This window comes from Podarcis melisellensis, assembly GCF_964234715.1.
Source record: "Podarcis melisellensis genome assembly, chromosome: 4".
Classification (NCBI taxonomy): domain Eukaryota; kingdom Metazoa; phylum Chordata; class Lepidosauria; order Squamata; family Lacertidae; genus Podarcis; species Podarcis melisellensis.
This window is the reverse complement of record NC_138531.1, coordinates 81,157,687-81,182,965: the sequence shown is the minus strand read 5'-3', so window position 1 is coordinate 81,182,965 and position 25,279 is coordinate 81,157,687. Positions and strand designations below refer to the sequence as shown.

The following is a 25,279-nucleotide window of genomic DNA, read 5'->3' as shown; positions in this document are numbered from 1 at the left end:
ATAATGTCACCTAAAATATGTCACTTTTGTCACTGGAATTAAAACTCTGCCAGTTGTAAGTGGCTAACTATTTTTGCAAGTTTGCTGCTAGATCTTTGAACATATTTTTAAGATCCACAGCAGGGGTGGGGAATCTCTTGCCCATGCACCAACTTGCAGAGGCATCAAAGGGGCTTCTTGTAACCACCAATCAGCTGACTGGCAGTTACAGTGACTTCTTTGGGGTTTCAGTCACTTGATGTCACAATGACATCAGGTGATTGACAGGTGGGTGGTCCCACCCACTGGTTAAAGTTGGCCTGCATGGGGTGATGGAGATTAGGGTCTGGTCTGCCTGAAGATCCAACCGCCCATAGTCTAGAAGGATAAGGGTAGGAGATGACTTTTGCCGAAATCCCCTTCCCTCTGTACCCCCTTGAAAATATTGCTCTGGCGCGTGGGAGAGACAATCTGGAGTACCATATGAGCAGAGCAGAGGGTTTGGGAGATCAGCCAAAAATGTTGTGTCATCCCTGAGATCCTCTGCTCAACCCCAGTACCCTTTGAGAAAAGAAGGAGCCAACCCATTTGGAGAGGATTAGTCAGGATACAAACCAATGATTTCAACAGGGTCAAAGTTCAAATAACTGAGCCTGGATTCGATCTAGTGCAGTGTTTCCCAACCTTGGGCCTCCAGATGTTTTTGGCCTACAACTCCCATCATCCCTAGCTAGCAAGACCAGTGGTCAGGGATGATGGGAATTGTAGTTCAAAAACAGCTGGAGGCCCAAGGTTGGGAAACACTGATCTAGTGCTTCTAACTCCACTTCCAAAAAGAATCACACCTGAAAACTACACCCCACCCCAAAGTTTACAAAAGTTTGGGACAATTTTTTAAAATAAAAAATACACATTTTAAATCACCAAGACAATTATCAGCTGCAGAATATGGTTTGCTTGGCAGTATCTGAAGCCTTTCAAGTGCGTGTGTTGATTCTTCCACCAGGAATTTGGAACCAACTTAATTTAATTCCTACTTAAAGCAACAATAAGGGAGATATTTATTGGGTGAGATGAGGGAAGTAAAGGAGAATGTAAACCTGGAAAGAATCCCCTGGGGAAAATAATATACAAACAGACCCTAACTAAGAGACTATGAAAAGATAAATTAGAGCTGGATTTTCACCAAATCATCATTTTAATAAAGTTAGCACAGACAGTGGGAACAGGTATATTGAATACAATGAATACAATGCCTTCCTTCATATGAACACTGCAGTACGTAACATTTTTAGGTAGCCCAAAACCTTCCTTTGGGGGATGTGTACCAATTAGGAGCAAGGCCTTTTTGGTCATGGCACCTTGTCTATGGAATACTATCTCCCATGAAGCCTATAAGGCCAGCTTTCAGCTAATGGGTTTGGGGTGGTGATGATTTCTTTTCTTTTTCCATGCTATCTTCTCTGTCAATATAATAAATTACATTCTACTTTACTTGCTTTTTTGATGGTTTAGAAGTCTGGATTTAACCAAAACAAAAAAAATTCCTTCCAGTAGCACCTTAAAGACCAACTAAGTTAGTTCTTGGTATGAGCTTTTGTGTGCATGCACACGAAAGCTCATACCAAGAACTAACTTAGTTGGTCTTTAAGGTGCTACTGGAAGGAATTTTTTTTGTTTTGACTATGGCAGACCAACACGGCTACCTATCTGTAACTGGATTTAACCAGTCCACTGTTGTAAGCTGCCTGGCAGGCCTACGGAATGGAAAGACGTGTTCTAAAAAATTATTTTAAAGCCCCAGCTACTTTTCTGGCACGCCTCTGCTGCAGCTGTTGCGGAAGTGCAGAAAACAGCTAATTCATAAAGAAAGTTTTCGAATCCTTTTGTACTGTTTGAATAATACTAACAAGGAGAAAGCCAAAATCTGCACAGAAGTGCAGTGTTTAAAAATAAGCATTCAGAGACTTCAGAGGAGAATGTCGGTTGCGCTAGTTAATTCTAACCAAAAGCTGGAACAATAGCTCTAGAAGGTTCAAACAGTATCAATAATCTCTTATCAATTCAGCTAGGCCTGGCCCTGAACTCAGCAAGCAAATGGACTAAGGTCCCACTATGAAGACTCTAACCAACTTGAGGCTAGTTTGACAGATAGTATATACCACTGGTGCGCAGATGTTAAGCATGCAGATCAAGCAATTTGCTACTGTAAATGGTTAAAAAGGAAAACAGGAACAGTATGGAGAGCGAGGGAGGGGGAACCACACTCAGTACACAGAAGCAACTTGCCATGTGGCTTAGTTTAAAAAGTGGATTTTGAAGGGAGGAAACAAAGGACACCAGCCTTGAGCTAAGTGTTGCAAAGCAACAACCAATCACTCTGGGAAGTGAGAGAATAAATAATAAAAGTTTTGTTCCTGCTTTTTTCTTTTTTTGGGGGGGGGGGGAATAACTCACCTACTAATCACAGGTAAACACCATTAAGCTTTATGAATGAACCCCCGCCCCAATTTTAAGGAACGTAAATTACACAGGTAACTATATCTGAAGCAGCCTAATCAAATGTAATCACTCCTGCTTTCTCTAGCTACTCCGCTGATCAATGGAAAGCCTTTCTAACAAGAACTTGGAAAATGATAAAAGCATTTACCATCATTTCCCCCCTGCCTTTGACAATGATCCATGTCTGTACAGCTCATCAGTCATCTCTTGTAAAAACATCATGGCACTTTGATCAGAAAGCCAACAATGGCTTCCCATGTGAGGTAGAAATGTTGTGAAAAGCCATCAGATAGAAATCACATTTTCCCCGAACAATAGAAACACAGAAATGATGTGCTTGAGTTACTTGCAAATAAAATAATGTGAAAAGTGATATCTCCACTGCGCTTTTTTTTTTTTTAAAGACGCTGATCCTTTCATTCACCTTCCTATGCATTAAAACAAACTTTACTGTCAGGTCACAATGCAGATGGAGTGGGTCTATATGGATAGTGATAAGGAGACGCATTCCAAGTGCATGAAAAATAAATGCCATTGTTGAAAAATTACCTGTATTAAACCCGACACTTACCCAAAAGCTTTAAGAGCAAGATGTGGGAGTCCAATTTTGATTACAGGCTTCTATCTGTGTGGTAGGCAAAGGTCTTAAACCTACATTTGCTGAATGTAGTAGGTACACAGTATTATCAGTGTTATGCCTCATTGGGTCAATGCAGGATTTTATCTAATTACCTGAGACATTCCAGTTCGCACTATAAATGCAAACAAGCTTTTACGGGTGCACTCTGGCCTTTGCTTTGTTAACAACCCCTACTGTAGAGAAAAGGGAGCAGAGGGAGTGCTAACTCAACAGAAATCTCAATATCTTTAAGAACTTCAAAGGCTTGTTTATTTTAAGGTTAGTGTGCACCTGAAATCAGTGGAAGGAAATGTTTTGCACAGCATTTGAAACACCTCTCCATTCTTGGCTTGGCTGAGAGGAGACAAATTGCAGAAAACCATGCTGGTCTGTTGGGGAGGGGGGCGGAAACCAAATGTTAGCTGGAGGGTAATACAGTGGTACCTCGGGTTCCTACGCTTCAGGTTACAGACTCCGCTAACCCAGAAATAGTACATCGGGTTAAGAACTTTGCTTCAGGATGAGAACAGAAATCACGCAGCGGAGGCGCAGCAGCAGTGGGAGGCCCCATTAGCTAAAGCGGTGCTTCAGGTTAAGAACAGTTTCAGGTTAAGAACGGACCTCCAGAATGAATTAAGTTCGTAACCAGAGGTACCACTGTAATCGTTTTCTATATGACTTTATCAGTCTCTCAGATCCTTGTGGAGGGATTGTGGCCCACTCTTCTTTATGATGTTGCTTCAGTTCATTGTGTGTGTATTCCCAGATTCTCCTGTGCAATTTTTAGTTGAACTCCTGAGCCAATATAGGTAGAAATACCTCCCAAGCTGTGTTTTCCAGGAGAGCAGTGATTTATAGAACTCCTATGAATGACAACTAATATGTGAAGTGGCCTTGAGGGAATTTCTTAAATAGAGTTAAAGTAGACAGACTTGATTTGCAGATGATTCTGCAAATAAAAGGATTGAGTTGAGTTAGCATACAAGTTGAAGTAACTAGGATATTTTTATTTAAACATCAGCCTAGACATTCAAGTTTTAATGTGCTTTTAAACTTACTTACTTACTTTGTTTGTTTGTTTGTTTGGCTTTCCAATATTAGTAATGCCAGTGGTAGCTAAGGGTTGATTAAGATTGGATTTCATGCAGTCTAGGTTTAATATTTAGTTGGCTTTCCATAATTCCAGAACCTATCACATTTCAGTACACTGGTACCTCGGGTTAAGTACTTAATACGTCCTGGAGGTCTGTACTTAACCTGAAACTGTTCTTAACCTGAAGCACCACTTTAGCTAATGGGGCTTCCTGCTGATGCTGCGCCGCCGGAGCCCGATTTCTGTTCTCAACCTGAAGCAAAGTTCTTAATCTGAAGCACTATTTCTGGGTTAGCGGAGTCTGTAACCTGAAGCGTATGTAACCTGAAGTGTATGTAATCCGAGGTACCATTGTACTGGCTTTCTATACACAGAATACACCAAGCAGGGTGCAACTCAAAATACAAGTATTGGAAGCAGTTTGTAACACGGTGACATTCTGCATAAAAGACTAACAAGAATAAAAGGAGTCAAAGACTTCATCAATAGCTAAACATCAATGGTCTCACCAAACATTTAGGGCGATATCCAATGATGGTGTCTCACTTGCTCAACCGATTTCTGGTTACACAAATATTCCCCCTTCCTCCCCCACGCAGCCTGTTGTACAATTCCAAGATCTGCTATGAAAGACTGGGAGAACCTGCAGAGTAGATATGGGAGGAGCATGCAGCGCTCTGGGAACAAAGTAAAATCCTGTCACATGTGATGGTGTGATGTTGACTCTCACCCTCAGAAACAAGATTAGGCCAAGCAGGCTGCTCTGGGAAGAGCAACCCAAGGTTTTATAGCTACAGAGTAAATATCACAAAAGGTAGGTTTCTCACCTGAGGTGCCTCTGCTAGGAAAAAAACCCCAAACACTTTATAAAGGGTAATGAAATTCATTATGCATTAGTCTACAATTACGCATTTCTGAACGAATAACTGTAGAACAAAAAATATGGTTCACCCAGTTTCTCTATCCTAACAATGGAGAGATTGGGTAAACTGCATTTTTTTGTTCTATGATACATTTAGGTGTCATCAACCTTTACAAAGTGGTTTTTTTTTGCAGTAGAGATAAGCAGTATGCAGTCTGTCAAGGGATATTGTGACCTCAGCATGAGCCACACAAAACTGCAGCATACATGGTGGTAATCCCCATGGAATCCTGGGGACTGTGGTTTGTTGGGGGGTTTATTCCATGGAGTCACAGCTACAAGTGTGGTCATAACCTCCTGGCAAATGTGGATGAAGGCATACACATGTAGTAGTAGTTGTTGTTTTCAATTTATACCCTGTCCTTCCTCCCAAAGGAGTCCAGAGACCCAATGGGTTGTGGACAAGATGGCTGACGCAATTCCCATGGTGTGCTAGTAAATATAAAAAGTTATTTGGGATCTCTTTGAGTTAAAATACTAAGACAAGCCAAAATAGTGAATTGTAGTATCTGATAGACAGATTGATCAGAAAAACTCACAACACAGAGCAAACCAAGATGACAACCGAAGCGTTAATTACTATCTTTTTTCAGTGCTACCTGTGAAATTCACAGTAATGAAGCTTCTTTTTTCCTCCTCTTCCAAAGAAGTGGACCAGTAACATGGTATTAATATCAGGGTCTTCTGATTCTGGCTCCTGAAAAAATGCACATCAGTACTTTGTCAGAATACCTCTTGTGTTAAAGCTCTACATTGGCTCAAGATCTACATTTCCCATTAATGGTTAAATCATTCTACAAATGCTCTATATTTGAATTTTTCCTTATGGAAAAAAGGCCTGTAGAAAACAAATACAGTATTTCACATAGCTCAGCTATTCCATCCCTTTGAAAGGCTAAAGCCACAGACACAAAATACAATATTTTTAGATTATGTGTTTCTTTCACCACTTAGCATAAGTCTCATTTCTTTGAACACAACAACACACTAAGCAACGTGGAGTCTATGGGGATTTCAATGTAATGTTCTTGTGACATCTAAATAGCTGGTGTGTATTTTACTCTGCTGAAGAGGCAAGATGAAAGACAGCCATCTATTCATAAGATTAAATACTAATGGTTATTTGGCTTTCAGTATAATCAACTAGTTGCATTAGTTCAGTGTATTTCATGCTTTCTGCACACATGACAACACATTTTATAGTTCAGTGTGATGGGACGATGAGCTGCTTGTGCGTAAAATGCAAGTCCCTCAGAGTTTGATCAGGTTTTCAAACCTCTGCCTGTGACGGAGCCCCTCCAGCATGGCTGCGTCAATCACTAGTAGAATCCGAAAGTGGCTGCTTTCGGAATCTTTTCCAACATAAAAGCTCTTTAACGGAAACACGTCGTCTGGCCTCTCGGCGTGACAGTTTCCGGCGAGGTGTGGGTGTCCCTATAGGAGGTCCTGAGACCTCCCCACTGTTTTCGCTGGAAGTGTCTCTGAGCCATCCCTCCGACTCACTTTCCCTTGGAGTTCTTGCTCGCCCTCTACTGGTTCCCTCTTCCGCTGCTACTCCTCTCTCAACCTCAGTGAGCCTTTGCGCCCCCGGCGCTTTAGATGGCAGTTCCCTGACATCCACCTCCCCTCCAGGGCCCCCTTCACCCCCTCCCGTCTCCTCCCCTACTGGCGGTGAGGAGGTAAAACCCCTGAAAGAACCTCCCTCATCTTCCGACGTCGCGAACACTTCCCTCCACTTGTTGCTGTTCCTACTCTCTCGGTAATCTTCGTCATCGGAGTCCACTCCCTCTTCCAACTCCGACTCCGCGAACCCTTCCATTTCCTCTTCCTCATCGGTGGTGCCGAAATACTCCCTCCTAAACCTTGCTATCGGCTGAGGTTTCCTCGGGAACCTTTGGTGGAACGTTTCTGTTAAAACCTCGTCATTGACTTCCTCTGCACTTACCCAGGTGTTTTCTGACTCCGGTTCCCCTTCCCACGCCACCAAATACTCCACCTGATTTCCCTTCCACCTGGAATCGAGGATTTCCGCTACATGGTTGCGGCGTTCCCTCTCTTCCAAGGCTGGTCCCCTGACGTACTCCCCTTCACGTCCCCCCCTGTATGGTGACAGTAACGACCTGTGGAACACTGGGTGCAATTTCATGTGGTTGGGTAATCGGAGTTTGAAAGCTACCGGGTTGACCTGCTGAATGACCTCAAAGGGTCCCAATCTTCTGGGCCTCAATTTCTTACAACCCCCTTTGAACGGCAACCCTTGGGTTGACAACCACACTTGATCCCCCACCCTTATGGTTTCACCTTCCCTTCTGTTCTTGTCTGCCTGCTTCTTATATTGTGCCTTAGCCCTTTCTAAGTTGAGCTGGAGCTGATGATGGATCGCTTCCATCTCTTCTACAAAATGTTCAGCCGCTGGGACGCTCCATCTCTCCCCTCCTTCCCCTGGAAATGCCCTGGGGTGACACCCGTAATTAGCCAAAAAGGGACTCATCCCTGTGGACACATTCTCCGCATTATTGTAGGCAAATTCTGCCAACGCCAACTTTTCGACCCAATCGTTCTCTCTGTCATTGACATAACACCTCAGATATTGTTGAAGAATGCCATTTGCTCTTTCCGCCTGCCCGTTGGTTTCAGGGTGCCGGGCAGTTGAAAAATTGACTTCCACGTGCAGCAAGCTCATGAGCTTCCTCCAGAACCTGGAAGTAAATTGTTTGCCGCGATCTGAGATCACCCTCAAGGGAGCCCCGTGCAACCTAAAGATGTGTTCTACAAACAACTTCGCTGTTTCTTCCGCTGTGACTGCATGTGAGCATGCTACAAAGTGGCACATCTTAGTTAACAGGTCTACTACTACCATGATGGCTGTTTTCCCCTTGGACTTTGGCAGATCCGTCATAAAATCTATTGATATCGCTTCCCAAGGCCGTTCTGGTGTGGGTAATGGTTCTAATAACCCTGCCGGCGCCCTTCTTTCCCCTTTGGCTCGCTGACATTGGTCACACCCTCTTACATACTCCCTTACATCTTCCCTCACCTTAGGCCACCAAAATTCCCTGGTAACCAACCACATGGTCTTGTGTTGTCCAAAATGTCCCGCCGTGGGGCTATCATGCAACTGCTTGAGTACTCTCCCCCTCAATTCACCTTCGGGTATATACAGTGCCCCTTTGTAATACAATGCCCCATTTCTTTCCTCAAAACCTCCGGGACTCTCGCCCTCCCCCCTGAGACCTCTGAGCTTATCCTGGGCATATTCATCATTTTCCGTTTCCTCTACCAGTTCTCGTTGCCCCACCAGCGCCGCCCCACACACCCAGCGGTCCTCAGGGATGACATGTCTCTCTTCGATCACCCCCTCCCCTTCCCAATACTCTGGTTTGCGTGAGAGCGCGTCCGCCCTGACGTTTTCTGGGCCTGGCACATAACAAATTTCAAAGTTGAATTTGGAGAATTCCTGTGCCCATCTCACTTGTCGTTGGTTGAGCACTCGAGCTGTTCTCCAATACTCTAAATTCTTGTGGTCGGTGCACACTTGCACCTTGTGTTGTGCCCCAATTAATAAATGTCTCCACCTCCGGAATGCTTCGTGAATGGCAAGTAGTTCCCTGTCATACACCGTGTAATTCCTCTCGGATTTATTCAGCTTCCGCGAGAAGAAGGCACACGGTCTCCACTCCGACGCACTCCTCCCCGGTTGAAGAAGGACCGCCCCTACCGCCCGGTCGGATGCATCGGTTTCCACTCTCATGGGTTTGCGTAAATCCACATGCAGAAGTTGTTCTTCCGAGGCGAAAGCCCTTTTCAGTTCTTCAAAGGCTCGATCCGCCTCTACCGTCCAAACAAATTTCTTCTTGCTGCTGAGGCAGTCGGTGATGGGCGCCGTCAAGTGGGCAAAGTTCTTGATGAACTTCCGATAAAAGTTCCCAAACCCCAAGAATCTTTGCACGTCCTTCTTGGTCTTCGGTGTCTTCCATTCCAGTACCGCTTGGACCTTGCCTGGATCCATGGCCAATCCCTTGTCTGACAAGCGGTACCCCAGGAATTCCACCTCCTTGGTATGAAACTGGCACTTCTCCAGTTTCACCCACAGCTGGTTGGCTTGCAGCCTGCCCAACACTTCTCGAACGTCCCTCACATGCTGTTCCTCATCTTCCGAATACACCAACACGTCGTCTAAAAAGGCCACACAATTCTTGTAGAGCAAAGGTCCCAGAACGTGGTTTATAAAAGCTTGAAAACACGCGGAGCCCCCTTGTAGACCGAAGGGCATAACGAGGTATTCAAAGGCTCCCAAAGGGGTAAACATGGTGGTCTTCCATTCATCTCCCTTCCTTATGCGTATCAGATTGTACGCCCCCCGCAGGTCCAGCTTTGTAAAAATCTTTCCCTTCCTTACTCTGGTCAAAATGTCATCAATTCGGGGCATAGGGAAAGCCAGGGGCTCCGACACTGCATTGAGGGCCCTAAAGTCACACACCAGTCTCGGTTTGTCTGTGTTCTTTTTGTCCACAAAAAACACTGGGCTGCCCCCCACCGCTCGGGACTCTCTGATGAAACCTCGCTTCAGGTTTTTGTCAATGAACTCCCTCAGCTCCTGCATCTCCCTGTCTGACATGGCGTACAGCTTGCCTACTGGGAGTTGGGCCCCAGGGAGTAGGTTGATTTGACAGTCAAAGGGTCTATGCGGTGGCAGTTTGTCTGCTTCCCTTTCGCTGAATACGTTGCTCAGATCTGCGTATTGCGGGGGCACCTTCCCTTTGTCCATTACTTCCATCCCGGCTAGGGTGACTCTGTCTCCTCCCGAAACCTTCCCCTCCTTGCAGTGTTCTAGGCAATGCGCTGACCCAAAGGAGACCACCCTCTGATGCCAGCCCACTAGCGGATCGTGTAGCGCCAGCCAGCTCATCCCCAAAATGATGGGCGCTCCTCCCAGGATGGCCACATTAAACGCTATCTGTTCGGTGTGCCTTGCCACCCTCATTATCATCGGGACAGTCTGTTGGCTAACTTCTCCCCCCAACAGCTCTCTGCCGTCAATCGTAGTCACCTGCAAGGGGTTACTTAAAGGGATGGTCTGTATCTGATGCTCAGCTGCAAACTCCTTACTCATGAAATTACAGGAGCTGCCTGAATCCAAAAGCGCCTTGATCTTTAGTGGGTGTCCGTTTGGCAGTTCTAGTAACACCTCTATCACTAAAGCGGGTCTGGGAGGTTCCGGCGTGGGCACTTTCACTGCTCTTTGGCCTGGCTGCTGTGCCCCGACGGTGGCAGCCAGGCGTTGGCTTTTACTTGCTCCTTGCCTTCCTCTTCCTTTCCCCCAACAGCTCCTGCCATCCCTTGCCATTCCTTTCTTTGTGGGCAGACTCTGGCAAAGTGCCCTGGCTGTTGGCAGAGATAACATCTCTTGGCGCTCTTTCCCTCCTTCTTCCGCCCTTCACTGGGATTTGAAACTGCGCGCGCCCGCGCTGTTCCAACTTCCATCGGCTCTGCCGGCGGGAAAGGTGGCTCTGGAATGTCTGGAATGCGGAACTCCCTCCAACAGTCTCCTTTCCCTTCCCGCTTTTCCAAAGCCCTCGCCTCCTGGCGCGCTCCTATGGACAGCGCAGATTTGGTTAACTGATCCATAGACTCCGCCCTGGGCCCCCGGGAAAGCTCATCTTTGACGGTTGAAGAAAGCCCCTCTTCGAAAAGCATTTGGATGGGCTCCGCCGATAGGTCCCACCCCAATTTATGAATCAGCATAGTAAATTCAGTCCAGTACTCACGGACAGATCTGCTTCCTTGCTGGCAAGCCATTAACTGCCTTCGCACCACCCCCTGCTCAATATCGCTGGAAAACATCAGGTCCATGGCACGAAAAAACTTCCTCGTGTCCTTTAGGATCTCATTATTCGCTGCCATCAGGGGTCTAACCCAATCTTTCGCCCCGGATTCGAGATGGCCAATCACAAAAGCCACTCGCGATTCCTCGTCGGGGAAGTCATCAAACTGCAAGTTTAGAGCGTATTGCATCTCTGTTCTAAAGGCATGATAGTTCCTGGGATCCCCCCCGAATTTCTGCACCAATCCTGGTACCTTTCTGGCGAGCGGGGTGGTTTTCTCCTTTCCCTTTTCTGCATCCTGAGCCCTCCTCTCCTCAAGCCTCGCCGTTTGCAGCGCCAACTGGATCTCCAACGCCCTGTACCTTTCTTCCAGGCTTGGACCCCCTCCAGCTGCTCCTGCTCCTCCGGTTCCGGCTGGGTTGCTCATGATGCTTCTCCCTGCACAAGCTGGCTTTCGGTGACTTTCGGATTGCTGTGATGGGACGATGAGCTGCTTGTGCGTAAAATGCAAGTCCCTCAGAGTTTGATCAGGTTTTCAAACCTCTGCCTGTGACGGAGCCCCTCCAGCATGGCTGCGTCAATCACTAGTAGAATCCGAAAGTGGCTGCTTTCGGAATCTTTTCCAACATAAAAGCTCTTTAACGGAAACACGTCGTCTGGCCTCTCGGCGTGACAGTTTCCGGCGAGGTGTGGGTGTCCCTATAGGAGGTCCTGAGACCTCCCCACTGTTTTCGCTGGAAGTGTCTCTGAGCCATCCCTCCGACTCACTTTCCCTTGGAGTTCTTGCTCGCCCTCTACTGGTTCCCTCTTCCGCTGCTACTCCTCTCTCAACCTCAGTGAGCCTTTGCGCCCCCGGCGCTTTAGATGGCAGTTCCCTGACATTCAGGTAGCACTCTTCATTTGTTCCATGACACTTTTCACTAAATGAAGTAACATGAGCCATCTCTAAGCCACCCAAAAATTGTTCAGTATGTGTGCTGTATTTTACAGTATTTTTAAAAATAAAAACTAAATAGAAATACTGCACATTTTAAAATACCAACAAAAACTTACATACTTATGCAAACCTAACAAATAATGTAACTTCATAAATCATTAATTATAGAATACTGCCACTATGTTTTTTACATTAACATAGTACTTGAGAAAAAAAGAGAAGATACACAACAAGATAATCCGAACTAGAAAGAAAACAATCTTTTGCAGGGGATATAGGAAAATAAACTTCCTAAGATTAAAAAACAATATAGCAAACCGAAATATATAGCATCTGATTTGCAGGTGATAAATGTTGACCAATTAGTAGTGTAGAAATTGAAGAATTGAAGAGTAGAATAAGCTTTTTGACTCTAGTTAGTATTTTAATGTTTAGTACTTTATTGGCAGGGTCTGAAAGATTAATTTTAACTTGGGAAGCAGGGGTACCAAACTGACCTGGAAGTGCATTTATTGTTCTTTGATCAAGTCAGCTAAGTATAATACTAAAAGTCTCCCTTTAGACGTGACTACATATTAAATAAATGAATTCTTTTTCAATTGGAATTATTTTACTAAGAACATGCAAAAAGCAAGGGTACCAAACTGATCAGATGCTTTCATTTAATGAAGCATCAGAGCTGACATGGATGCAATCAGCTACAAGCTGTGAAAGGAATAATGTTTAAAAGATAACAGTGCATTAGTGCCAGAACAACCTGCTAGAAAGAAAATCACACTCTCCGAAGACCTACCTGAGATAGTGTTTCATCTCCTAAAGCTGTTTTAAGCTCATCTTGCGTCCCAATTATTTTCTGCAGCTAAAACAAAAGTGATGTATATTTCCATTTACTATCTTCTTTTTCATACCAAAGCATTTTTAACAGAGAGCTTCTTTCTCAGTGCTATTTACCATACACAAACTGTAAAATTCTCTGCACAGGTACCTTGAGTGCAAAGCCTTTATACACATTCGTCACATGTGATGGAGCTTTCACATTTATCCAGTGCCTTTCATTAAGGAATCTGGTAACACGTGAAATGAATGATCCACACACAATTTTCAAGCATTAAAGATCACACTCATCATTTCTTTTTTTTGTTTCTTTTAGATTTTCTTGGTTTACAAATGTACATGCCTTGTCTCTTTTTTTAGGTTGTACAGTTTTTCTTACAAATCAGTTACATTCGTTGTGAGACATTAGTGCTGAGTAAAGTACAGTGGTATCTCTGGTTGCAGACGGGATCCGTTTCGAAGGTCCGGCCGGATCCAAAGGTTTTCACAACCAGAGGACCGTTTCTGCACATGCGCACATGGCAAAACCCAGTCAAATACTTCCAGGTTAGCCACTTTCGCATTCCGAAGTTTACGTAATCAGAGGGTTACATAAATGGAGGTACTACTGTATACAGTTGAGGAAGAAGAGGTGAGAGAGGAGGAGGGGAGGGGTAGTGAGACATATTCTTTTATATAGTGTACATGTGGGGTTTTGTGTCAGCATCAACTGGGTAGGTTCTCTTTCTATTCATTTATTTCATTTCCTTGGTAGTGAGAGGTATTGGGGGAAGGTGTGGTTGGTTTTCTGTGGTTGTCTGCAGTGGGGTTTGTTTGCATTTGGGGGGGTGCTTGTTGGGTCAGGTACGCAAGATTTATTCATAGGCTGTCGGTGGACTCTTGTCATTGTCTTGTCGGGCTGTGTATGTGATAAAGGGGATCCATACTGGGGTAAAGGCATCCTCTTCTATTTGTCCCCATGTCAGTTTTGGTTTATTGGTTAGCTTTTCTAGTAAGGCCATTTCCCATACAATTTGATACCACTGGTCCATGTTTACTACTGACAGGTCTCTCTATTGTCTGGCTATGAGGCTTCTGGCCGCTGAGAGTAGATGGGTTATAAGCTCTGTATGATGTGAGTGGTCATAACAATCTTGAAAGGTGCTCAGTAGGACCAGTTCTGGGGTGAGTTCTAATACCTGTTTAATTATTTTGCATATTTCTTGAAGGACTGGTGTCCAGAAGGGTTGGATTTTAGGGCATTCCTCCTACATGTGGAGGTATGTGCATGTGGAAGTGCAGCCTCTCCAACATCTTAGTGAGGTTCCTGTGTGTATCAGCACCAGTTTCCATGGCGTTAAGTACCACCTGTAGGTGAGTTTCAGAGTAAGTTCCTTTCTTTTTGGCTGATATGGACTTAAAGGGAGGTTTAGACCACATTCTAATCCATTGGGTAGGGTTAATTTCATAGCCTATGTTGGGCTCCCATTGTTCTTTAATTGCGTCAAGGGGGGTTGTGGGATTTTGGAGCAGTATTTTGTATACAGTGGTGCCTCGCTAGACGAAAAGAATCCGTTCCGCGATTCTCTTCGTCGGTTTTTCGTCTTGCGAGGCGTTCGTCTTGCGGGGCACCACTGTATTGTGGATACCATCCCTTTGCCATGTCCCTCTGCTGTCAGAAGGTTTTTGAAGGTGGTCAAGGGCCTAGTGGCTGCTGATTTTACTGCTGGATTGTTTAAGAAGGCATATAGTTGATGGTGTGTTAGCCAAGGTATTTGGGTGTCCCATAGTTTGTCTTGTATTTCTTGTATTGGTATGGGTTTGTTGTTTTTGTAGAAGTCTTTTAGACAGTGTAGGCCTATGGCTTGCTAGGTTTTAATCTGGCGGTTTTGTGCCGCGTGCTGAAATAGTGGGTGATAGGCCAGGAGAGTTAGTGGGGATGGCAATGGGGATAGTTTGCCTACTTTTCCCCAACCTGTTCAGTGTTGTGGGCATTTTCTTTAGTTTGTTTTGGAGAAATGGGTATGCCATAGTGGGGATAAACACACTCATCATTTCTGATACAAGCTTTCTGGCTGAATAACCACAAGCAGGTTGCATGAATGGAATCCTCCACAGCAACCAATCTTTCTCCTCCCTTCTGTCCAATTTTGGGTATTTCATATGTCCTACTCCCATTCCAAATGCCCACAGAATTGGCCATGCTATTCAGGAGGGCCTCCAACTATCAGGAAAAGGCTTTTCAAGGGAAATGCAGGGAGAGGTTGGGAGGGGAAGGACTGACTTCTGACTGCTAAGTTTTCAGAAATCATGAAATATGAACAGAAATACATAAAAATGGGACCAAAGCAGAGTAAGAACACGTAAGCCTTTGGAGACCATTTTAAAGAAGTAATTCCTTCTAACACGGAAGTCAAGTTTTTAAATGGGCATAATACTTGGGCTATTAGTCTCTGGTCCAAACCTTGCTTCAGCCATGAGTTTGCGAAGCTTTGTTCTCTCCATCTCACCCTTTGCACTTGAAAGGTGCTATAATAATACTGACATAATCTACAAGGCTCAATGGCAGCTCATATGCTTTGTTCATGCAGAATGTCCCAAGTCTAGAAGAAGAAGAGTTTGGATTCGATATCCCGCTTTATCACTACCCGAAGGAATCTCAAAGCGGCTAACATTCTCCTTTCTCTTCCTCCCCCACAACAAACACTCTGTGAGGTGAGTGGGGCTGAGAGACTTCAAAGAAGTGTGACTGGCCCAAGGTCACCCAGCAGCTGCATGTGGAGGAGCAGAGACGCGAACCCGGTTCCCCAGATTACGAGTCTACCACTCTTAACCACTACACCACACTGACACTTCTAGCTAAGGGTTCTCACGCAGCAAAGCAGGGAAGGGCCTGGAGACCTTTGATTGCAGCTGTCATTCGGAGTAAGAACTGTGCTAGGCGAACCAATTGTTTGACTCTATATAAGACAGTTTCATAAGGTGCATTAAGACTGCATGTGAAATACTTACATGCTCACAAAGCACTAGTTTTGTTTTGCTTATGCATTTTTTTAATTATCCAAGTATGACCTGACAATTTCGTGTCATACCATTCTTTAACAAGTTCAGATCCAAAAATAAGGTCTCCAGCAAATAAAGAAATCCATTTGCAGCTTACTATAAATCTCTAGCAAGTCATTCAGCAGACTCCTGGCAGCAACCTCTCTTTGGGAAACATTTGTAATTACATGTACTCACAAATCTCTTCAGAGGTTGGGTTTCTAGCAAGAGATTTAGCACAGCACACTGTAAAGCTCACCTACCTTCCAGAGATGTTAGCACCAGTCCTCAAATGGACAGCAAAAATTAAAAAAACAAGGGACTTATTATTTACGGTTACAGCACAGATAGAGATAGAAAGCAGGGATTTAGAGTTGCTTAGGAGAGGTGCTTTTAAAAGTATGTTTATCACTGGGAGACAAGCAGCGCACAACTTTCCCTTCAAATAATGTGATGCTCCCAAAGCCTGCTGCTTTATCATCCTTAGCCTTCATCTCTGATTCCTCATGCCAACACCAGGTGATCATTTTGGCAGGTTAGGATTAAAATGGCACTATTTCCCCTAAATAGTTTGCACCTGGCCCTGTCCAGTCATTAGTTGATGCGCACTGAAACCCAACACTGAACACAGCGACCCTTTTCCTAGCAGTGCATGCAGCAAGACCACCCATCTGTGGTCTGTTTGTTCAGGCAAGGCAAGCTCAGGGGGGGGGGATAGGGCATTATTTCCTCTATTTATCCCAACCTTTAATACTGTTGAAAGATGACGAAACAAGGGAATGGGGGACATGTGACAGAAATGTGCTAACGCACTAAAGGTAAAGGTAAAGGTACCCCTGCCCGTACGGGCCAGTCTTGACAGACTCTGGGGTTGTGCGCCCATCTCACTTAAGAGGCCAGGGGCCAGCACTGCCATTAAAAGCTATGGCAAAAGTGCTAGTAAGGTGAGGCAAGGAGTCATGGCTAAACAAGGATTTTCCTCCCAAGTCATCCATAATCTGCCCTACCTTCATTTGAACCTGGGAGGGAGGGAGGGCACCATTTTCTTCTGCTGCCAGGAAGCCTGTTAGGTCCCCTAAGGGTTAATTCCATCACAGTGGTTGCATTTCTTTTTGGCACTGAAACTGAAGTAGCTCCATCCCCTCTCCAGATGGTCTCAACAGCAAAACACATTATCTTCTCTTCAAATTAAAAAGGCTTGCACATTTGACTTTGACCTCAAGTGTGCATTTCATAGTATTCATAATAAAAAGGCTAAATATACCTTCTCTTTCCATTTCTACAATGGAAGCCTCTCTCTAGAGATGGATTTTCTGCAGTTTTGCTTGTATGGGTAGATATAGATCCGTATATTCCACATATATAAATAATCGTAATTTTAAAATTAAATAAACTCTTAACCCTAGCTATTGACACCAAAGCACTGTTCTTGATCAACCATGTTAGTTAAGGAACAACAGGTTCACTATAAGTTCATTGCCACCTGTATCCAAATGTAAAAATAGGAAATCTGGTTTTTAAAAAATGTTCTCGGTTTAACTCAGAACTTCAATGAAAAAGGGTTGCAAAAGGTTTTAATATCCTCAGTTGTTCAAGTGAAGACATGATCTCTTGTGTACAAAGCAGATGAGGAAGGAATAGTCTTGATCAACTGCACTTTTCATTTGTAAGTTATATGGTAATTCCATAAATTAAAAAAGGGTTTTTTTTTAAAATATTGTCATTCATACCTTAAAAAATTCCTTTTTCTCTAAATGTTCATTCCCGTCTGCATCCAGCATTTTAAAAGCAATATGAAATCCAGTCTGTGGTTCTGCAATGAATCATACCATACAGATTTATTCAGAAATATTTTACATGTAAGATAATGCTTCCCTGCTACTCCAGTTCCTCATAAATGGGCAGATGCTTCCAGTTTCATATGAAGGCAGAGGATCCATAGTTAACTATATAAGCATGTGCAAAGGTGTTCTGAAGCTAGTGGAGCGGCACTGTGTACTTAAAAAGGAAAAGTTGACCAATTCAATCTCTGCTATTGTGGAAGTGCATTGACTCCTTGGTTGGTTGGTTTTACTTATATGCTGCTTTTCCACAATGAGCTGTGCCCAAAGCGGCTCACAACAAACATTCAAAGCATCAAAACAGAGAACACTGGAAATACAGATACAGTATAAAGAATACAGAGCATGTCAACAGATTCAAAATAACAAAAATAAACAATTTAGCAAACAAAGAAAAAATTATATATATATATATATATATATATATATATATATATATATATATATATATATATAAAAATAAAAACAATTTAGGCTGAAGTACATAAATACTAAAACCAAAGTTAACTGATGGAGTTTCTGGTAGTGGTCTTGTTGCACTCCAAGAAGTCTGGCTTAAAAACAGTTTATAGGGGAGGTGCATGGTGGGTGATGTCCTAATTAGGCAAACCAGCATATTGCTAATTAAAAAGTGGATCTTCAATCCATGGTTTGAAAAATCAGAAATGGGATGTCTAAACTGAGCCAATGTCACAGCAGCAGCAACTAGAGAAACAAGACTTGGAAAGATCTAAAAGGATCTATATTGGCTCCCAGTACGTTTCTGAGCTCAATTCAAAGTGTTTGGCTAACCTTGAAAGCCCTATAAAACCACAGCCCTGTATACCTAAATTGATCCTAAATAGGTGCTATAGCTTTCTTGCATACTATTCAAGTGCCTGATAAAGTGTTTGGAATGTTTGTGAGGGATCCTGTCTCTTTTAAGAAGTTTGATTAGATGACTTTCAAATCCCCAGAATTTTGAGCAGGTAACTATCGTTCATGAATGATCAATATATATTTCAAACAGCACTGTCACAGTGTGCTAACCTTGAAGGAGGAATCTATTTGAGAGACAGTTGATTTCTTCCTAGTGGAATGCTTCATTCTAAACATTTTACTAAGTATTCTTTGAGTCAGTAATAATGTGAATGTAGCCTATAATGTCACTGGAGAATAAAAGCAGAATGATTTATTCCAAAGTGATGCATACCATCTGTTGCAACAGGCTGATAAGAAGGTAGCCCTGCGTAATACATAGGAGCTAAAGCTGCTCATACGGCTCATAAGATGACACTCTTATCTGATATGATGCAACCCCAATGGTATGTATTTATAAAATAACTGAGGTTCAAAGAAAAGCTCAATGCACTTGCTTTTAATTACACAGACAATAACTCTAACATGTGAGTTTCAGACACTCACAATGACTATTGGTGGAAGTTACCTTTGGATACTATCTATGGAAAGTACCTCCGGGTTCCTCAAAATACTAAAACGGGTCTTTTTGCAATATACAGTAGATTAAGGTTACCAGACGTCCCCGTTCCTGGGGACAGTCCCCGGATTTACAAATCAGTCCCCATACAAAATCCACTGAAGTTGAAGAGTGTCCCCGGATTCAGTGAAAAAAATCTGGTAACCTTACAGTAGATGTAAATGCAGGGCCAGACTAACCTTTCCACAAAATTATTCAGCTATGAGGTCCAGTGGCTAAGCATTTCCTTCAGAGTAGGGAACTTGTTAATCCTCCTCTACTGGGAAATGAAGCAGGGCCTCAAAATTTGCCCTTCCTAGTAAATTCTTGCTTGTTCTAGTGGATGTAGGGCAGTCTGCCTTTTGGGGATACACCTCTTCCTGAGAGCAGACAGGATCCTCATACTAATGACATCCAACCACAACAAGGACCTACTACAGTGCAGGAACCTTTCCATTTCCCAATGACTGCAAAAAATATAAAAAAGAAAAGCTAGCTATTGACTGGAACAGCTTACTTAACTCCGAAAAGGAAAGGAATAGTATCAACTGGGTGGTGCTGGGGAGAGTCCAAAAGAGTCTTCCCAAAATCCTGTTCACTGTAACTGTGTTGGGCATGCAAGATTGCCTTTTAACCACTACGAAAACAGAAACAGCAAGTTCAAAAGTGAGGCCCCAAGCCTCACTTAACGCTGAGGTGATTCTGTGGGATGTGGATATAAAAAGCAGAGCACAGCAGCTGCTTTGAATAATCTAGTAGCTTCTAATAAACTAGGGTTTCATAAATATACTTGAGAGCTACGCAGCACCAAGAACGAATTGAAATGGGAAACCTGTTAGATGAAGATGGAGATACTAGCACCTGCTGACGTTTTCTTTCAAAATGATGGATATGATAACTTAACACAATAGGAGCAATGGATTTTCCACCACAGACAGAGGCTCCTTTGTGTTTGACATTCAATCAATTTGAAATACCAAGGAAATAATATCATTCATTCCTTTGAAAAAGGGTGGGAAAGAGTTTGCTTTGATGCCCCTTGGTTTCCACTTCTTCAACACAGCAACGTTTGAGACCCCATAGCACAAGTTCCAACAGCACTCAATACACGTTGGTGCTAAATGGCAAATGATGGCTGCTTTATTCCTAAATCGCTACATGGGAAAACTGGTGCTGCAACAAGAGTGTTTCTATCTGGCAAATATAAATGCACATTAAGGTGCAACTTTTGTGGACTTCCTTGGTCAATGATGTCCATGCAAAACACCCCACACAATTAAATTTGCCTTAGGTAATAATTTCTGTCTAGCCGATTACATTCTTTTTTGAAATATTATATCTTCACTGATGCACCTTTTTACCCCGTCTCTTGACACCTGGGATAAATATTTTCAGAACTCACCCTGTTTTTTGTGATTTTGGGTTTTTTGTAATTGCAAGTTTTAAAAACTATTTTTAACATAATATTTTAAATTATTGTAACCCAGGGTCTTCCTGGCCTTGAAAGAGTTGGAAAGAAGGCACACTGCCTCTCACAAGGTCAGGGAGTTCTTCTTAAGGGAGTGGGAAAGAGGCAGAGAGGTACCATGCAAGTCAAAGAACTGCTCCCGGTGTCAACCCTGGAAAAATCACAAGAGCGAGGGTGACGACACCGAACCTCGTGTTCTTTGTTTGAAGAATCTGTGCCCTGCTCATCAGCCAAGAATGCTCCCAAACCAGTTTATGTATGATCAATAAAAGCAAGTCAGTTCCTGCTCAGAGAAATACAATCCACATGACAAAAAAGGGGGGAAAGAGAGAGAAAGGAAGAAAGAGAATCTGAGCACCAGCTCTGAAAGTTAAACAGTAGTTCTTATAATGACCAGCAGGAATGGAAGCAGTTCAGGGAGAGAAGGAACCCGATTGGGACTGCCCTTTCAGCAGAGTCAACGGAATGGCCCTGCTCTCCCTCTGCTGCAGCCCGATTGTTCAGCTGCATAAGTAACCTGTGAAAACTGGCATCATTTTCAAAGCTGTTTTAAACTACCCATTGTCTATTTAGTCATAACCATTTCCATAACTGCTCATTTTGAAACAAGCGATGCTTATTCACAAAAATATTACTCAAAATCTATCAGGAAAAGGCACTTTACTGGAGAAAGCAAGACATTCTTTTTTAGATGGTAGAAAACTAAGTTTGCAAGGAACCATCCCTGCCTTCTTTTAGACGTCTTCTGAAAACTGAATTGTTTAGATAGTCCTCTGCAATATGAATTTCTCTTGTTAACCAACCAGCATTTATTGATGCTTTAAATGTTATTAAATGATGCTTTCTCTGATCGTATTACAACTTTGTATGTTGTATACTGCTTCAATATACTTTTATGAAAATCTGGATTACAAATATTTTAATAAATACCTAAACAAACAAATTACTGCAGTTTTTGGGAAAAGAGATTTATAAAGGCTTAGTGTGATATGACAGAGAGGCGGATCTGCGCTCCTTTCTTAATACAAGATATGGAAGGTCAGTACTATTAAGGAAAAAAGGAATATATTTCATATATGTATCGGCTTTATAGTGACACTTTACAAAGACCCTTGTAAAACATGTTTATGTGGTTGCATAATTCTCCCTCATTTTGATTTGGCCACTTAGTGATTCCCCAGAATCTCAGCTTTCATTTTACAAAAGCCAACAAAAACAAAATCCTTAGATTTTATAGCTGTTCAGTAACCTTCAAAACATGACTCAAGAGTAATTAAAACTGCAAAGTCGGAGTCTCAGCCAACCCAAAATTAATAGCCCTAAGGAGCGTCTACCTACCAATATTTCATGTCAGAAGAGCTTTAGACAGCCCTTCTGTTTCATAGTCCAAATTATCTGACTAACGGCCACACATTCACAAACAGGACTGGATATGCTGCAGAACCATGGAGACTGGTGTGCAACTATCTCCATGGTTCTTCCCAGTAATGTGTAACACTTCCACTCATGTGGTTATACAAGATGGGGTTTGTCAACCTGGGAAGCCCATCTAGGAGAAGATAAACTCTGATCCTAAACCTCTTCTGCCTTGTGGGCCTTCCAGCAACTCCCACAGCCAGGCTAGTGCCAAATGTATTGCTCTGCTTTCCAGTGAGGCGGGTGTGTGTGTGTGCTTCTCATCTGGGCAGCGCAGGACCTCCATACACACTGCCCACGGTTGCACCCTGGTGTTGCTAACGCAGCAATTTGACTTTACCCCCTGAAGGTGCACTCCATTGTCCTGAGACAGACGGATGCCTACAACAATAGTTCCTACTCAATATCCTTCAATTGCTGTATTTCATTTTGTAGTACAAGCCTAGGTAGTAAAGTGATATGGGTGAATATCAAAATCAGTAAGCGCACAGACTGTTCTGGAATTCATCTGTTTACCTTACCCGAATGAATAGTGAGCAAAATGGGTAAGACAAATAGTATTAGTTAACATTAAAGGTGAAACAAAAAGTTAAAGGAATAAGGACACGTTGTCATTAAAAACGAGATACCTGCTCTAGAGATCCTAGAAAATTTTGATAGAATTCCAATGGTCCTCAGGTATGCATTATATGATACATATATTCCTTCGAATAGCAAACTTTGGTGGCTGCACGCATTTGAATTTGGAAATGAAACACAGCCAGCCAAATATAAGGTAGACAGTGATTTCTGCATACCTGTATGTCATGGGAACTCCTTGCGTGCACAGAAGTTTGTGAATTGAAAGAAAAAGCATGACAGTACAACTCAAAAAAAGCTCCTGAGACCTAGGGATTGATAGGGGCAAAGACATGAGAAAATTCAGACCAACTCATCTCATGGTTTGGAGACTCAACTTTTGAGTTCATGCCAAAGACAGGAACTTCTGTCTTTGCAGCTACCTGGCAGATCATGGAGGCTTTGCATAGACCTGGGACTTTAGTTTGCACAACTTGCGTGGATTGTGTTAAAAAAAACCTGTTCAGTTTGGACATACCCACCCAATTCCCAGATGCTCTCTCAAACAGTTTCATCTCCAAACAGGCAAAACACCCCTACCCCAAACAAACAGGTGCAAAACCCAAGCAAAATGTGCACCCTAAAAAAATTGCAGGAAAATAGACACACATGCCCCGTTGTTGCCCAAGTTCCAAGTTTACCAGGCAGCAACACAGTCCCTTTTCCTTTCCTTTGGAGTTCCAGGGGATGGCAGGAAGCCAAGGCACAGGTGTCCAGTTGCCCCACCCTCCTCCTTTCCTCTAGGCCCATGTGAGCCTAGAGGCATTCTGGGGAAAGGGAGAGAAGAGGATGGATGCTGGTGCAGCTCAAAATGCAGGCCTGATGTACGAAGTGAGCACTATGGTTCCCAAGATCCTTCTACCTTGCCACTCCCACTGACCTGTGAGCTTCAAACCCTTTCCTTTTCCCTTACTGTTTCCTAGAGTTTCAACCTCGGTGCTGTTTGTATCTCAGTGCCAGGCACGTGGGGTGAGGGTGGGGGAGGATCTCCCCCTCTTTCTCCCCCCCTGCTGCCACCACCAGAGCTATAGCAGCTGCAAGATAAACAGGTGGGTGGAGGAAGGAGCTTGGGAGAATGGTGGGTGAATGGGTGCTTAACAGAAGTACACAGCCCTGTCATATATCTAGAGTTAAATCAGATCCTGTTGAAACACCCACCCTGCCCCACATTTCCCTGGAATAAGGCAAGCCATTTCCCAGTATGCGTGGAAATTGTTTAGTCTGTTCCAAGCTGTTCCAATTTCAGAAGAATGGAGGGGGGAAGGTTGTTTCACTCATTGCTATTCTTGCAAGTAATTTATTGACTGAACTTTGAAGTTGGATTTTTATGTTATAAGAAAATTCACTAGTGACATGGAAGCTAGTAATAGTGATTCTTTCATACTACAATGTACAGCTAACTAGCAAACTACTTACTTGTGAGTATTGTCAGCAAAAAGAGGTACTCTGTGTAGGAGATCAATCCTGAAACAAAACAGTAAAATGTGAAAATTACAGAATACAGAATCAGGATACTAATGTGGCTTGCATAATCAACCACTTTTGTAAAGATTATTCAATTCAACTCTGCGTAACAAATAAAGGAGGTAGTCGCTATTATTTATCAGTCAAGTCAGATGTTTCTGTTCCCCATTCTAGTGCTCTGGCAGTGAACTTCTTATTCTGCAATCCCCCGTCATGTTGATGTCTCATTAAGAGACCTGGGTTTATTTGGCATTAATAAAAGGTCTGCACTAAATCTTTGGATTTTCGCAGAAAATATTCCGTGTTTATACGAAGGATGAATAAATTAAGTGTGCTTTGTCATATTTAGTACCTGGGAGGAGAGCTACTCTAACGTTACTCTGAAGGATCAAAGTATTTCATCCCTTGGCAGTCTTGGAAAAGCGAAGACCAGATTTTCTCTAAGTCTCCAGGGGAATATGGCAACACAAAGCTGCCAAGCTGCTAGATTGTACTGATAGGGCTGCTGGGCCCAGAGCCAAGAAGAGGCTTCGCTTAAAAAAAAAAAAAAAGTCTGAACACGTCCTTTCTGCAAGGTGAAAGTGTTTCCCCCCTTCCTTTTTTAAAGGAAAATTCCACCACCTCCCTTTGAAAGGCCGACTTAAACGAACAGCCTGAACAAACACAAAGATGCGACAGCGTCAAAATAGCAACATGCCAGCTAAAGATAGAGAAGTATATAAAGAAGTATGGTTTCAACAAAAGAATCTGAAGCATCCCTCCTGTCCTGTAAGAGCACTTTGAGGATTTTGGTTTTTTTTTAGAGTGGCCTCATATAAGTAACTTAAAAAAAAATAATCAGGCTACTTTTAACATGCAAGCCAAATACCATCCTGCATAATGGAAGAACCTGTTAAAAGCAGATGTTTTAACTCCACTATCTACAGGGAAGTCACTTCTCTAATTTACATTTAGCAAATTGATAGGCAAACAGCCTTCCTTATGACTTGCGCATAAAAAATATTCCTGCTTACTGCGCTGTGCCAGCAACTAATTGGTAACTGAATTTAGAAAGGTAGCGTTCTACGAACTTGCAGTGCGCTGTGTGGCACTTCTGTGTCTGTCTTAGCGCCAGCACTGTCCAGAAGCAGGAGGACTCAAAGTGGCTACTCATCTATGTCAGATTACGGGGAATATTAAAATGTTATGTCTGCATGGTGGAAACAACTTTTCTCTGTGTTGCTCCAATGATAACCATGTAGTGTTTCCAGATCCACCACTTCAAAAGCAGGGCTGATAGCTAGG

General features: G+C 43.2%; 1 protein-coding gene across 1 annotated transcript in view; it reads right to left on the bottom strand.

Moving 5' to 3' along the window:
- MICU2 (mitochondrial calcium uptake 2) overlaps nt 1–25,279 on the bottom strand; it is a 77,385-nt gene that overhangs the window by 5,007 nt on the left and 47,099 nt on the right. The window contains exons 5-8 of the mRNA XM_081909401.1: nt 23,948–23,995; nt 17,463–17,545; nt 12,671–12,736; nt 5,715–5,812 (exon numbers count right to left, since the gene is read on the bottom strand). Of these exons, the coding sequence (XP_081765527.1) occupies nt 5,715–5,812; nt 12,671–12,736; nt 17,463–17,545; nt 23,948–23,995 (295 nt within the window). The remainder of the gene's footprint in view (nt 1–5,714; nt 5,813–12,670; nt 12,737–17,462; nt 17,546–23,947; nt 23,996–25,279) is intronic.